This window comes from Ceratosolen solmsi, unplaced genomic scaffold (assembly GCF_000503995.2).
Source record: "Ceratosolen solmsi marchali unplaced genomic scaffold, CerSol_1.0 scaffold10, whole genome shotgun sequence".
NCBI classification, from domain to species: Eukaryota; Metazoa; Arthropoda; class Insecta; order Hymenoptera; family Agaonidae; genus Ceratosolen; species Ceratosolen solmsi.
Window position 1 is genome coordinate 24,165,340 of NW_011948412.1, and position 17,127 is coordinate 24,182,466.

Below are 17,127 nucleotides of genomic sequence, written 5' to 3' on the forward strand. Positions count from 1 at the left end.
TATTTTTGCATATATTTCGAAGCTTATTTAGTATATAATTATTATTTGAAATTAATGAAATTAATTCTTATAAAGAAGGTGTTCGAGATTGAAGCCAGTTTCAAGACCGCCGATTGTCGGCATCGCCGGCCCTTTCAGATCTCAGAATTCTGTAAACACTTGGACGAGATTTTTTCGTCTATTTGTTATGTTTTGGTTTCAAGTGGCCCGTAATATTTATATGGTCTTCGTGTAATAACATCGCCCGGAAGTCTCTAAAGTTATTACGTCTTATTTTTCTTTCATCGAATTCTCGAAACATCTAGATTTTTCTTTCTGCCCTCATGTAAGGGCAGCAACGAAGATAGTTTATTGCCAGCTAAGTGAGCCGCCGCGTGGATATATAAGGCAAGCACGCGGCGCGCCTCTCTTTCTCTCTCACTCTCGCTGACCGGTCTTCTTGCTGACCGACCCTCTTGCTAACCACCCTTGCTCAACTGCGCTTGCGGCTAACATCTTGCCGATGTGACCCGACCGCAGTGAACCGACTATTGTGAACCGATCTAACCATCTACCAGTAGAATCCATGGTACACGAGTCTCGATCTGCCCTCAGCAGGACCACCATGGAACGGTCGGTATTTTCATAAATTCGGCAGCCTAGTAAATAATATACGTGTGCATTATTAAAAGGAAATCGGCAGATTTAGTAGTGATTTACAATGAAGCCAATTGGAATAGTAATCAAAGGGAACATCAATTACGCAGCAACTAACACACCTTATCTGCTGCTCACAAGGTACATTTTTATATTGATAAATAAGCTAGTCACACCTCGCACAAGAATAGATCGGGTCTCTCTCGAACCAACTCTTCGACCCCGTACAGGCCCATAAGAGTCGACTCAAGTGACGCAAATCGTCAAGCACATTGTGAAGGCCAGACAACAATATATTGAATAATCGACTATTAATACATTACATTAAGTCCTTCAAGAGCACGAAGACTTGTCATTAATTACTCTTGTGTGTGACTAGTCTTTCTACTACCCCCATAAATAATTAAAGATGCAATTGATTACTCAACAAGTTCCATTAAACATCTTACATTATATCAAGTATAGTTATTCCATATATCAAACATACTCGATTCAAACACCATCTTCTCATGCTACCTCATGAGCATGATTGACTGACTACATCAGGTGATACTACATCAGCATAACCTCAACTTCAAGATACACAGTCATATCCATAGAATCTACGATAATCAAGACTACAAGGACACACCCTCATTACTTTAATAGAATAATCTTCTTTCTCCACAACATTGCAATATTATTATAATTATTAACAAATAATAAACATTGTTTTACTGAATACATCATTTTTTTAAATTTAATCAGCTGATACTTACAACATCAGCATTACCTCAACTTCAAGATATACAAAGATTAAATATTAATTAATTAATAATATATAAGTATGGATAAATTATATAAATATATATATATATATATATATATGTTGTTATAAGATTATAAAGTATAAATACAAGTGTCATGCTAGTTTATAAAAATATAATTAATTTGTAACTTTTACAAATGTCTGATATTTTGTTTATACTAAAGTACCAACTAATTGGAATTGATAATTTAAATATTATGTTGCTAAATATTGAAAATGCGAACAAAATATACGGTACGTAATACTTGTAATAATTATTCAAATATATCTTTTTATATTACATATAATTACGGTATAATACCTATATAATATACTATTTTATTTAAGATAATATACAAGAACAATAATATAATAGAGTAAAGATTGCGTTAAAAAAATTAATTTGAAGGAATTTAAAACAACTTATTGAACAAAATTCAATTAATATTTTATTTACAGAAATTTTTATTTTTTAATTAATAAACAATTATACTATTAATTTAGTTTAATTTAAAGTTCAATAATATATTCAGTTTTTTTAAATACCAGTTTAACTTTTAATTTAAATAAATTTCAAAAGAGTATCATGATAATATTTATATTACTCAGTTATGTAACTTTAGAAATATTAATAAAACCTATTTTGTAATAAATCTACAATATAATGAATTTTGAAAATTATTTAATATAATATTGACAAAAATTTTAAAGATTGTTTTTTACAATATATATATATATATATATATGTGTGTGTGTGTGTGTTTAAATAGTAACATTTGAAATTATATTTTGAAATGTATTAATATAAACATTTAAATTCAAAATATTCAAAATTCATCGATATAACTTTATAAATTTATGTTAGAGTATTAAAATGCATCTTCATTTAATGGTTTCACTTTGTTCGTCTGTTTATAGCATAATTTTATATATCGTTCCGAATACCATTTGGACTATCATAAAAATAAAATCGAAAATGAAATAAAATATGCTATCTACAATTGCACAAACTTTTGTATTGTCTCTTATTTTCAATTTTCGTTTTAATTGTATTTGTGTTTATATACCAATTATTTTTGTGTTTTCCACTAATTTCAATGCTTTACAAATATTAAATGAGAAATATATTAATCTATAAGTTTAATATTCATTCTTCTGCTTACATATTATTAAAAGAAATACACACTTGACTATTAAATGTTTGAATTTTTATTAATAATATTTTCAAAAATTTTTTTAAAATATTCGTTTTCTATGCTAACAAATTAGAACAGTTTTCATAACTTTTTTTATTTTTTACGATAATAAGTTTTTAGACTTTTTTATGGAGCTTATCTACATAATAATATTTTATTTGTTTGCGATTTTTTCAAATCAATCAAATCTTTGATCGAATCAAAGCAAAACATTAAACATTATAAAAAAAATATTTTCAATTTATAAAATAATAGATCATAATATATGATCATAATATCGAAGAAAGTTTCTGATTTACAGATTATTAAATACAAATATTTTTCCTACTTGATAATAAGACGTATACATCGAAGTATATATTTATATTACTAATCAGGTTATAAGCTTCATTGACCAAATTCTGTATGTTTTACATTAATGAGAAAATGTATATTATTGGTATTTATTTGTATAATTAAAATTTACAAATTTAAAAATTCAAATTTAATTTTTTGATTTGCAAAGAATGATTATTAGATTATTAGTAAATGTCTACTTACCAATTTAAGCCAAGCATTCGTTGTTAGTATCTGATTCTTCTCATCCTACAAAGAGAATCATAATGCATATTTATTTTATAATTGAATTATTTCATAAACATTAAAATTTGTTACATAATTTCATTAAATTATAATATACAATTTTTCTCTTTTTTATTCAATTGTATTTAAAAAAATTGCACTGGAAACTAATCTGATGCAATAAGTGAGATAAATAACTAGAAATAACTATTTAATATGAACTAGTGGGCTATCTTAAGTAGCTCTGTTTCTTTTTTTTTTAGACTAATATTGACAATATTGGTATATTGGTAATCTTATGAGTTATGTAATCGAGATATGTTGTCATTTTACACATTCCTAGTTCATACACCAAATTCTTATTATTATTTTTAGTTATATATATGTGTGCATGTGTGTGTGTGCGCGCGTGTGAAGGATTGGACAGTTATAATAATAATTTAATTAAAACGAATCAGTCAAACTTCGATGATGAATACCGAAATTTCATTGCATTCGCCAGTTATTTGGTATAAACATCTACCGTTAGATCATTTTTGAACCATATCAGTCATAATTTAATCTAAAACTTTGTCTTGCCCATGAATGTAAGTGAATATCAAATTAAGGTTGTCTTGTTGAAAACTAGATATATCTCAATGACTTTTACAGTGAAAATTCATGTAATGATATGTCAAATTTTCGTATTAATGCCAGACTGGAGAATTGTGACTTTGTTTAAATGTTATCACTTGTCGAATAAGTTGAATAATTTAGGGAATACATTTTTACGCATCGTTTATGTAAAGTAAAAATTAAGATATTTTAAGTCATTGTATAGCTCTGCAGTCACTACTGTTACATTAATAAATCAATATACTTATAATTTAATCGATGAAAGAATACTGTTATGTGTACAGTACCACGTATTGAAATTATTATGATAATTTTACGACTCTCATCGGAAATAATAAATACTGTGTTATTAGAAAATTCTAGTTCCTTATATCAATTTCGCACTAGGTTTATAAGTTTTAGACTTGCTTATAACATCAATTGATTGTATGGGATCTGCATTCATAGCTCCATTCTTTATAACAATGATGACCAGGTAACAACAAAAATTCTATTTAGTATGCAAACCAATTGTTTAACAATAGTTTTGTTTTTCTTTAAATTTTTAGTACATTTATATTGTACATGTAATTTATAGGAATATTACATTATTTGAAGTAATATTTTCTACTACTTAAATTAATCTCTTTTAAAAGTTACTAAAAAAATAGTATCAATTTCCCAGTTCATAGATCCAATCAAGTAATATTTTCTTTACTTTAAACAATTCATTATATTTACATATTTTTATTTTATTTATATTAAATTAATTTTATTAGCCTAACATTATTATTTATATATCCAATATAAATATTATAAACAATCTAAATAAAATTTTATGCCTTTCTACTTATAATATCATCGTATAGCTTAATTGTGGAAAAGTGATTGAATTATAAATACAATTTGGAGAATGATATTTTTCATTTGAGTAAAACTATATAAATTTTTATTTTTTCAGTATTTTTCGTTTGGCATATTCTATCATATCATCTATATATCATATAAAATTATCATATTACTAATCATTTTAGTTTTACCCTTACATTATAAACAATAGATATTGTAATTGAAATCATATTTATAAGTATCATTAATTTTAGGTTAATATACATTTAGTATTTATATTGAAGTCGAACTTTTTTAACTACAATGATAAATACCTTTGCATATGTTAAAATTAGTAAGTAAAATGTATAAAATAATGCGTTTATTGCGCAAGAATTAAGAATAATTTCTAAATTATACGTTAAACAATTTATATATTATATACAACTTCGTAAATTGTATAATCAACAAACTGCATTGTCTAAATTCTTACTGTACAAATTATAAAATAAATTATTAAATATATATTAACATATTTCCGAATCGTTGAAAAATTAAGGTATATATATTCTATTTCGTTATTTAAGAAACAGAAAAGCTCTTCACATCGATTAAATGATTATTATCTAATATCAAATTAATAAAGGTACATCAATAATTCTCAATGATTTCGATAAATTTATATCTCATATACAGAGTATTTTAATATTATATGTACACTATACATTATTCATAAGACAGGTTATAGTAGCTTAGTGTTTAAAATATAGATATATTTAAACATTTATAGTTAATTAAGAGGAGGTAAATATATTCTTAACGATTTGTAATTGAAAAAATTTCATTATAACTTATCTTCCATAAAATTTTACACATAAGCAAATATATACACAAAAATGATAAAAATATCAATTTATATTTAGTTGAAATGAAATTATAAGCAACATTTGTTAATGCTTAATTTTTTTTTTGTTAATTTAGTAAAATCATAAATTACAATAATTAAATTATTTTATACGTGATCTAAGAGTGAATTATTTTTGAAATATAAAATTTCTTCTTTTAAATAGTATTTGAATGCAAAATGCAGCACTGCAAAGGCCACGATGTTATATGCATATCTTTGTATTTCTGCTTTACACAATATATGTATATAGCGGATATAATAGGAGCTGAATTAATGAAAATAATAGACTTTTCAAATTTTGTTAAAATTTCGGTTTTACATAAAATATTACACGTAAAAATCATGTCAAAAAATTTAATAATTTTATGAATTTTTCGCATATCTTTCTTCTTCCATTTTCTTCATAAAGCTATAAACAGATAAAATATTCTTACGTATCTGATATTGCTATTCAATGGAAAATTAATTTTTTTACTAAAAAAAGTTTAATGTCTTTTTTATAATTTCAAAAGGTTCATTCAAATGTCTTTAAAGAATAAGAATCCTACAAGGCTTATGTTTAAATTATGTTCGAATTTTCGATATCAAATTTAAACGTATATTCGAGTACATAAAATGTTAATGCAAATAAAATCAGATGTTTAAAAATTTATGCATCATGAAGATTATACTTAATTATATAATATTATTGATTAGTATTTTTCATTTTAAAATATATTTTACAACGTATGTCGTAATGAAATTTAGAATAAATAATAATATATACATTAATATATAAATAATATATATACTTTTAATATTTACAAATATAATATACATAATATACAAATATAACTGTAAAAAGCACGCAATTTACAAACATCTGTACATTTTTATTTTTTAATCGTTCTCAAAAAATCATAAAAACTTGTTCGAGATTCAAAGAATCTCTCAAATGTTATCATATGGGGAAAAATTCCAACGACTATCATTTCATGGAAATTATTCAATGGTCATAACTTTTAAGAAAATTTTCCAACGGTCGTTGCAGGTTCGGAAAAGTCGGTACTTTTGAAATTTTTAAATAATATACGTGCACAATCACTTCCATTGTTCTTCGCATCACAGTCGCACTCATTGTTTCTATCGCAATGATCGGCCCTTTGTTGTCAGTTAACAAAGATGCCGCACGGCTATTTAGGACAAGCGCACCACGAGGCGCATTAGTAGACTTTCAGTCATTGATACAGTCAGTTATGCCATTCGCCCAGGAAGACTAGACGATCAAGAAACCTACTCACTACGATAGAAGGAAGACACAACAATTCTCAACATGTTGATCCTATCTCCTTCATATCAAGAAAACGTCAGACGACACAAGCCATACTCCCTGATCCGAAGCATGCAAAATCAGTAACAATTTATCACCATTAACAAGGAGCATTCGGAATGATGCACTACTCATTACAGGGCCAGGTCAAGGCTACTTCATCACTGTGAGTAAACAAAGTCTGTGCTTCATTACTACCAGTCTTTACAAAACTAGCACGATACTATTATTAATAGCATAAATCACACTCTCTATTAAGGTGTGTACACAATCAGTAGCTGATCATTACAAAATCAACAACAAATCATCATCATCAATGAGTATCTCGAGCAGACAACTTATTCAACACAAGATCAGTTCGAAGCAACTGCAAGAACGTGACTGAATACAGTGTATTCCTTTCCATTATATATATATATATATATAAATCCAATCAAAGAATACCGTAATTGTAAATAAACCATATTTTCGAAGAAGCACATACTGTATTTCTAGAGACCTTCAACTTAACTACATCCCAGGCACCCGCTTGGGCGGGCGGTAAATAAAAGCATCGAAACATTGGCAGTTCGAGCCAGGAAATAAAACAGTTTCTAATAAAGCTCTACAGTATCATTGGATATTCATACTACATAACGTAAAAAAGAAAATTCTTTAATAATTTTAAATATATTAATTTGATATTAATTTTATTTAAATTTTGGTAACTCTGTAATTTTTGTAACAATTCATATATGTCTTCTATATTGCTCAGAAAAATAAAATTTTAGGCTATACTTGTTTACAATTAAATTTTTAGGCTATAATTGTTGACACTTATAATGATTACATTCAATAAATTTCAATAAACTTCACTGTAAATTTGTTTTGAACTAGTCTCCGAAATCGCTTATTCAAAATAGAAATACACGGTTTTTTATTGGAATTTTCTTCTACTTTCCATGAAAATTGTTACTTGAAAAATGTCTCGCGATTTTATATCTAGAGCAGAAAATTTTCAATTTAAAATGTGAAAATCCTATCAATATATTTTTATTAAACGAATCATATAATATATCAACACATATTTTAAAATATTCTGTAATTTATTAATTTAATTGATTCACATTTTAAATATATTAATAAGAATTATATTTCATGCCTGAAATCGTTATAAATATTATATAAACGAAATAATACATTTTATATTATTATAAAGAAAATGATTTTGAAGTAATATACATTAAAATTATTATTTTATAAATAGTTAAATATCGAAAAATTGGTTTAAGAAAATTAAACGTTTTATCATGTCTATTATAATGAATTTATATAATAGAAATGAAAAATAAAAGAATTATATTTATTTAATGCGACACTACTTTTATTATTTTCTATAAGAGGTATATATTTGAAAAATATGTTTCACAGCATATGGTGAATGTTATGTAAAGAATGATTCAAACTGGAATAAAGCTTGGAATTGAATTCGAAAGTAATATTTATATCAAACGTGTGATATATATTAGATTTTAATTATAGAAAATTATTTTAATTTTAATGTATACAAATTTTATGAAGTTTCAGCAATAAAGCATTAAAAAAAATATTTTATATAAAATACATTACTATCAAAGTACTTGAATTTGAATTGAATATTAATTTTTTAAATATCATTAATAAAAGTCTGGGAAGCTTTTCTTAGAAACTAACATGTAATAAAAAATTAATTATTTCCTTCTAAAATTTTGAACACTAATTGATGTATTGATCTCAAGTATATATTAATATCCTATATAATCAATAGAATCATTGCAATTATAAACATTAATAATAATTATTATATATATTACTATATATATAATACTATATAATAACTGTTTATATGTCGATTAATATTAAAGTACATCAATTTTTATGTAAGGGAGGAGGAAACTAAATAGCAGCCGTAAGATAATTTTCTTTTTTCCTAAATTATTTATGTTTTAAATATTTCATTGCTTATATAATTACTTAGCATGTGGTACAAGATTATATTACCTGTACATGCATAATAGACAACCATTCTATTTACAGATTTAACAACTGCAAAAATGAATAAACATTAATTTTTTAAATTTGACGCTTATCTTCTAAAAGTTACGTGCACATTATATTTTTAACGTTAAGCTATAAAAAAACATTACAGGCAGAAAGTACAGTCTAAACTAACAACGAGCGAAAAGGAAGGAGAAGACGTGAAAAGATAAGTGAACTGCAATCATCCTTGCGCAGCCCAAGTTCAATTAAAAATCCCGTTTACGGTAGTGAACTTAACGCATTTACAGGATCGTAAGAGGAACTGTACTCTTAAAGCTCGAATTATTAATTTTGATGATCCTTATCATGAATCGCTCTAATACTCTTACAATTTTCTTTCAATTACATAAGTTTATTAATATTTTATAAAATGTATTCTTAGCTTTATATATAATTTAATAATTATTACTTTCTGAACACATATATATAAATATTTCATAATTGAAGACGGTTTCATATTCATTAAAGAGTATATATATTTTTAATTTATACTTATTTTCTTCATTTAATTTAATAATATAAATGTATTTTTTTTTAAATTAGATAATGTATAAATATACAAATAATTATTTGCACAATATTTGTTCAAAATTAATATGGAAGTTTTTAAGAAAATTTTTTAAAAATTAAATAGTGTTTGAAATTGTTTTATTTCTTTTACTTACTAACTTCATTAAAATAATATACTAAAAACAGTAAAAGTAACAAATATTTTATATTTAGCTAGAAAAAAATTGGATGTATAGAACAAAATAAATGTGTATTTCTATTAATTGGACAAGAATAAATATATTTTCTACACATAAACACACTTACTAAACTACTAAACTAAAAATTATATTTACCATAATTAAGACAATTTAATTAAGGCATGTAATTGATCTCGAATAGGGATGCATATTCAAGAAAAATATTTACTAAAATAATTCTCAATTACAATGAAAGTTGATTCATCCATGCAACATTAAATAATACAAAATTGCGAGATTAATTGCGACAAACATTAAGAAAATGGAATTTGTCTGCCAAGTATACTGCAGTAGCATAAGTTTTATACTTATTCCTTTACATCACTTTAAATGAAAAAGGTGAGATTATACAAACGAATGCTTATAATAATAGATGAATATTTGATTTATAATCATTCATTTTTTACCAAATAATATTTTATCTACATTAAAAATGCATATTATTTTTTAAAACAATAATAAAATTCTGACAACTTCATATAATTCCAATTTCAATGGTAATTCTGTAAATCATATTATTGTAGAGAAAGTACAATTTAAAATTTTAATCTTGTCTTTCTTCTTTCTAATTACGTTTAGTTAAATAATTTAATAAAAAGAAAATAATTAATAAAAAGAAAAAAATTAATAAAAAGAAAATAATTAATAAAAAGAAAATAATTAATAAAAAGAAAATAATTAATAAAAAGAAATAAAAAGAAAATAATTAATAAAAAGAAATTAATTAATAAAAAGAAAATAATTAATAAAAAGAAATTAATTAATAAAAAGAAAATAATTAATAAAAAGAAATTAATTAATAAAAAGAAAATAATTAGTAAAAAGAATCAGTAAAAATCCATATGAATATTATCTAAAAAATATGTAATTCTATATTAAATTCTGGCATTATAATTTTATTGGAATGATACAAAAATATTTTTCGATTATCTTATTCTTCCATTACCTTGTATTGTAATTTGCTTTGAGAAAAGTTCCTCTCACCCATTGTTTTTTGTTCACTTACACTATGCTTCAAATTATAATAATATCATATAGGTTGGCATTTAAATAAAAATTGAACGAAAAGTTTATGCTCAACTTAAACACGACTGTTCTATCAACTATTTACAAGGTATGTATTGCATGAATTGAAACGAATATCAGGAATATCATTTTCTCTATTTCTAGTGACTAATTAACTTAACATGCTTAACTTAAAGACTCAATTTAAAGAAACCATAACATTAATTTTAAACGGATCATCTTTCTTAGAATCAAACAATATATTCAATAGCAGATAAGATAACAAAATGAGTGTATTTTAATACAAGAACGAGTCACGTGTCTTTTAATTACAATAGAATTATAATTTTTATATAAATTTTATGTCTGTTTTTTATCGTATTTAACATTATATTTCATTATTGTTGCGTTACAATCTAACATACCTATCTACTTTAGGTCGCTCGATCAAAATTTAATTGTTATAGATTAAAGATTGTCATCTAAATATTTATACTGTAGAACGGATCCTCCAATATTGACTTTTCGGCGTCAGCTCGAATGGTTCCTTATATAGGTCACCTGCCTACAATACGACTTTGCATAATTTATTGCACAGTAGTGTGTGCCATACCAACAATTCAATTTATAATGATAGTATGGACATCAATGCAAAGAGAGTGATTTATCTGAACATTTGATGATCTTTGATAAAAACTTTCTTTGCTTGAATTGATGTTGCACTCTTTGCAACCAAATCATAACTCTGTCTTCGATACTTCATTCAAATATGCGATAAGATTTAATTATAAATATTAAATCAAAATTATTGTAATGTTCATATGACTACATGTTTGAAACAAACTCATTTTTTATTAGTGTATATAATCGATGATCTGAGTATTCGTGAGTTGTCTTAAATATTAGAAGAGTAATTTTTCATTTCCTACACAAAAGAGAACTATAGATAGTTAAAAATTGAAAAATTATTTTTTTAGTAAAATGATATCTAATACTTATCTCGACAAAATCGAAGTGGCATGAATATTTTATAAGCATCAGTTATAAGAAGGGAAATATTTTTTTTCTCTGATCATTTTAATTTTTACGCTAATATTTTTCGGTACATTCATCTCGATCTTATTTAAACATATATTTAAAATTTATATTTTATCGACATATATTTAAAAATTTATTGTACGTACTTACAAACTTCGCCTTAATATGTATAACCAAAATGTGGTTAAAAAAAATAAAATGGTTGTTTTATATGATTTTCGTATATTTCATTAAAAAAAATTGGTTCAAGTAAAATTATAATAAGATCAATATGTATATTATATATATATATATATATATATATATATATATATATATAACATTTTATTTTTCAATTGAATAATAATTATATAATTTCAATAATAAATTTACAACATTTATTTATTTCTGAATTTTCTAAAATCTAACTAAGCATTGATGACAAGTTAGAGGAATACGTAGGAAACATTGGGATTACATAAATATGTTTCATTTTTAACATCCAAATTAAGCATGAAATTTTGTCAAAGTAAATTTTAAAAAGTATAAATAAATCATTTTATATTTATAATATTAAGATATTGAATAATAGGGAGAGATGTGATATTTATAAATTCACATAATTTATTATGAAGATTTTTCATCCCTAGTCAAACAAATGTAGTGGATTCCAGATTTCAGACTGTATAATAATCGTTACACTCCTATATCTTTTAGAATCTTTTTATTTCGGCGTATCTGGAATTTTTTTTAGTATATTGGTTCGCTTTCTGTTTTCTCGTCATACCTTTCTTGTTTCTTAGTCTTATACACACGTCGCGAGATCTACTAAAGTAGATATAGATAAAAAGTATGTTCAACTTATAATGTTGAAAGTTCTCCTGTTCTCACTCATTATACTTGTTTATTTCTCTTTTGCTTCTAATTTCGCTGCTGTCAGTCAATCTTTACGGTATTAAATTAAAAAGGCGAGGGAGTGATCACTTGGCACTTTGTTATTTGCGCAAATCGATATTATGATGACAAATATAGCACCAGAGATAGTACCAGCACACATAAGCGAATTAATAATGATAATAATAATAATAATAATAATAATAATAATAATAATAATAATAATAATAATAATAATAATAATAATAATAATAATAATCAATTTCTTGTCGGCATGTTCTGAATGAATTATATTAGGAAAATTTTTATATCACTTTACGTGATTGTAGAAAATTTCTTAATTTTGAAGGTAATTTGGAGTTAAATAAGGTTATATAAATAAATAAAGTTAAATAAATAAGTTAAATAATTCGTAAGTTAAATAATAAACTTGCGAATTAAATATGTTCATTAAGCTAATTTATTCACTTACAAATTTTTTTTTTACATATATTGTATATGCGAGTACTAATTTACTTATAACTACATATTAGGAAATAGATTTATAAAATATTTTAGATTATTTACTGACTTTTTTGGTAAAAAAATGCTTTTCTGAATTTTCTATTAAAATATAAAATATGTACTTAGTAAAGTATTAATATTAAAATTAATATTAATAAGGAATGGAATAAGAAATTATAAATGCACAATTTGTGATTCGAGTTTTCTATTCTAGTTCGATGATATATCTAGAAAAGGAATATGCTAAAGTTTCTAAGAATTTAAGTAAAAGTTATTTATTTTAATAAATTTATTTAAGTAAAAGTAAAATTTTATTTACTACAAGATAATTTTGAATAATAAAAATTTTTTATGGTAAAATATTTGAAATTCGAACTGAAATTTTTAATATATTGAAATTTCCATTTTGAAAATCTTATGACATATAAAAATAAGCATTAATCAAATTAAAATAATTTAAAAATTAGGTCTTATAGACAATGATGAAAAGAATTCTGTAGATTAAGTATTACAGAATAATTATAACTCTATTCTCTGTTTATCAATTAAAAACTGTTTAATTATGTAATATAATAAACTATATAATATATATAGTATTTAATGATAAACAATGTTTAATAATATAATATTATATCTTATTTTAACGATATAATATTATAACTAATATAAATATTTCATTGTAATTTCCAAAAACATCGAAGATTTAAATATCCAAAATACGTTAATTTTAATCTCAACTCGCAAATCGTAGTATAAGTGGACATACCGTGGATTTCGTTGAAAAATTCAATTCAATTATTATTGTAGTTATGGATATCGAAACAAAAATTTGTTCTGAAACTACCAAAATGAAACAAATCAATGTATGTAAAAAAGTTGCTAAGCATTAATCATGAAAACATCGATAGAACGAATGGTAATAATACAATAGTAATAAAACAAAGCTTGAAGTCTTTCAAATATATTCAATAGCATGATTTTATTAAAAACTATATTTATATTTTATTGTTTATATAATTATATATATATTTTTTTCACAATCATGAATCAGTAATTTTTAACTACTAACTTTTAACGATATCTTATTATTATTTTACAGGTATGATCTTTCAAATATTTTTACAAGATAAATATAAAAATGATAAATTTAAAATGCAAATTTAATTGTTTAAAATATTCATAATCATATTATTCATGGATAGTAGTTAAAGCTCATATGTTCATATATAATCAAATAAATTTAAATATTCACGACAATTAACTCAAAGATATTTTTAATCAATAATTTTAATTATAATTGAATATAATTAATTATTAGATTATTAGATTCTATTTTTTAATGTATAATTTTTCAAATAAATCACAGAACTACTCGTAAAAATACACTATATGAAAATAATGAAATTCCAGAATTAAAAGAAAAGTTTCTGTTAAAAGAATTTGTTTATAATATGTTTGTTAATGATAACAATATTATTATTTTTATTTTAGCTGAAAAATTATTATGAGAAACAAGTTTTTTACATGTAATTTCCATTCATACAATAAATATTATAGTACTTATTTTATTTTATTTTCTACATATATAAATAATAATTATTATGTATGTACAGATACTTCAAACTGTTTTTGAATAAATTTCTACAACTCGTTATAATTTAATACTTACTATTTTCTCCAGAAAAATATATAATTTATAGATAAATAATATTTAAATAAGATACAATATATAATTTATATGTATATATAAACTATATATAATCGATATATAAACTATAATAAGAAGATAAATATATAATGATAAGATATATAATCTATAAAAGTAGAAAATCTTAAGAGTGTATCTTTATTTGCATTTAAAATTACTTTTTTTCTAATAATTGTATTCATTATTTATTAATTACTAAATTTATGTAAATCTTATATTACTTGTAGCTTATTTTTATAAAAAAAGTTAAAATATCTATCTACTTTTACATGAATTCATTAAATTTTATATTTCATTTTTTAAAAATTATGATTCGAATTATCATAAAATTATTTTTAAAAAATTTTGTTAGTTCAAGAATTAAATTTTACAAAAAATATTTACTGAAATAGATTCGTTATTAAAATTTTATTTATAATTATGTATAAATGTGACTGTTGAAATCAACAGGTTCAGTCAGGGTTGATATCTTAAATCAATCAATGTACAAGTGCTTTGCAAGGAAAATAATTAGTTTACAGTCTTAAAAGGCTTATAATAGATTCTATAGGTGAGTACAATCTCAATCCATTTGTTTTGCATACAAATAATTTATCGATTATTTATGTTATATAACAAATTTGTATCATATCTTAATAATAATAAAATGCATTTAAATAAAGAATATAAATTTATGATCAACATATGATCAACATTATGGCAACGAAATAATTTATCAGAATATTTTAGGATGTAATATTGAAATAACAAATGTTTCTAGTAATAATAATAATTAATCGAGTCGTGTATCATTGAATAAAGTTAATAATACTCTTAACATGGCTTTATTATATAATTTACATAATTTCAGTAAGTGAGATTTTGATATTTTTATGGAATTCATGATTTTATAACCACAAACAAAATTTTTATTAAAAACGAATAACGATCATCTCAAAAGTAGAAGAGAAGAAAATGTGATTCGATTTAAACAATGAAATAACAAGTACTCACCACGTCAATAATCTGTTGGAGCGTAATGCCGAATTTTACTTGCAAGGGCTCGCTTTCATTTTCAACAGGCCTCTCCAGTGTATTGTAATTCGCAAGCAATTTATTCAACAGTGCCCTCTCATAAGCTCCGCCATGAGTATCTGGTAACAGGAAAATACCAACAAACATTATACATTTCATTTACATATGCGCATATGCATATGCTTTTCTTATTACATCGAGCAGCAAACATTAGTAATTTCAGTATTTTTGATTGAGTATTATAGTCCATATTTTAAAAATAAAGAAGCAAACAGATTAGCTTATAGTAGAAAAAAGGGGCTTTAAAAAAACAGTATTATAATTTTTGAAACATAAGAAATATTGAATATTCAATTTGATTACTAACTATTTCAGTTACTTATTAAATTAATTTGACCTTAATAAAATTTTAAGCAAAATGAAATTATTTAACATATAACTTGTTTTTATTCTATTTAGATATTTATAGATATTTACAACATTCAAAAACTTATGTATAATTTACTAAATATCATTTAAATATTCCTACTTAATTTTTTTTATTCAATATTTAACACTTATTAAATACTTATGATCTTTAAACAAATATCTAAAATTTAATAAAATGTGAGACTTTTACCGATAAAGATTGTGTCTTGTCAATTTAAGACTGACTATATACACTTTCGGTGAACATTATTGATGTGAGTTTTAGGGATTCTCAGTGTTATTTTGTATTTTCGTATACTCCTTTGCAGCATTAAAGAAATAGAATTGTAGCTTCAAATGTGCATACGTAATTGCATACCTCTAGTTGCAAGCTTTTTCTTTAATTAAAAGGTTTTGCCACTCTAAGTAATGGAATAAGTTCACTGGTGGTTTGCATGAGAATTAAATACGTTTTAAAAACAGCTCATAATAATACCAGTACTATAATAATATGTATTTGGCATTAAATTGTAATATTACTTTTTATATATAATAAAAATTATATTATATATCGAATAATTATATATCGATAACAATAATTTATATTATATCGTTATATATTAATAAATTTTAATGGTTTGATTAAGTGAAATATGATTTTATGGAAAATTTGAAATTTAATGAATTAATAAAAAAAATCGAATAATCTATAAGGAGCAAATATTTTTATATCAAAAGCTATATTAATTATGTCTAATGCTTAGCGAAACATCATTGAGATATAAAAATTTGATGGCACATAAATAAACACAATATATTTCAGCTATTTAAATCTTTCTCATTATATACAAGTACGAGTCCTTTATGAAAACATAATCCGTGTATGTAGTCGCATATGAATTTTATGTGGTCTTATTTGATTTTATAGATTATTTTATAGAAATAATTTGTT

At 23.4% G+C, this 17,127-nt stretch overlaps 1 protein-coding gene across 1 annotated transcript in view; it reads right to left on the minus strand.

Annotated features, from left to right (window-relative positions):
• nAChRalpha6 (nicotinic acetylcholine receptor alpha6) overlaps positions 1-15,914 on the minus strand; it is a 155,405-nt gene extending 139,491 nt beyond the window's left edge. Inside the window, exons 1-2 of the mRNA XM_011500466.1 lie at positions 15,747-15,914; positions 3,160-3,204 (exon numbers count right to left, since the gene is read on the minus strand). Coding sequence (XP_011498768.1) covers positions 3,160-3,204; positions 15,747-15,914 — 213 coding nt within the window. The remainder of the gene's footprint in view (positions 1-3,159; positions 3,205-15,746) is intronic.
• Positions 15,915-17,127: the final 1,213 nt, after the last annotated feature.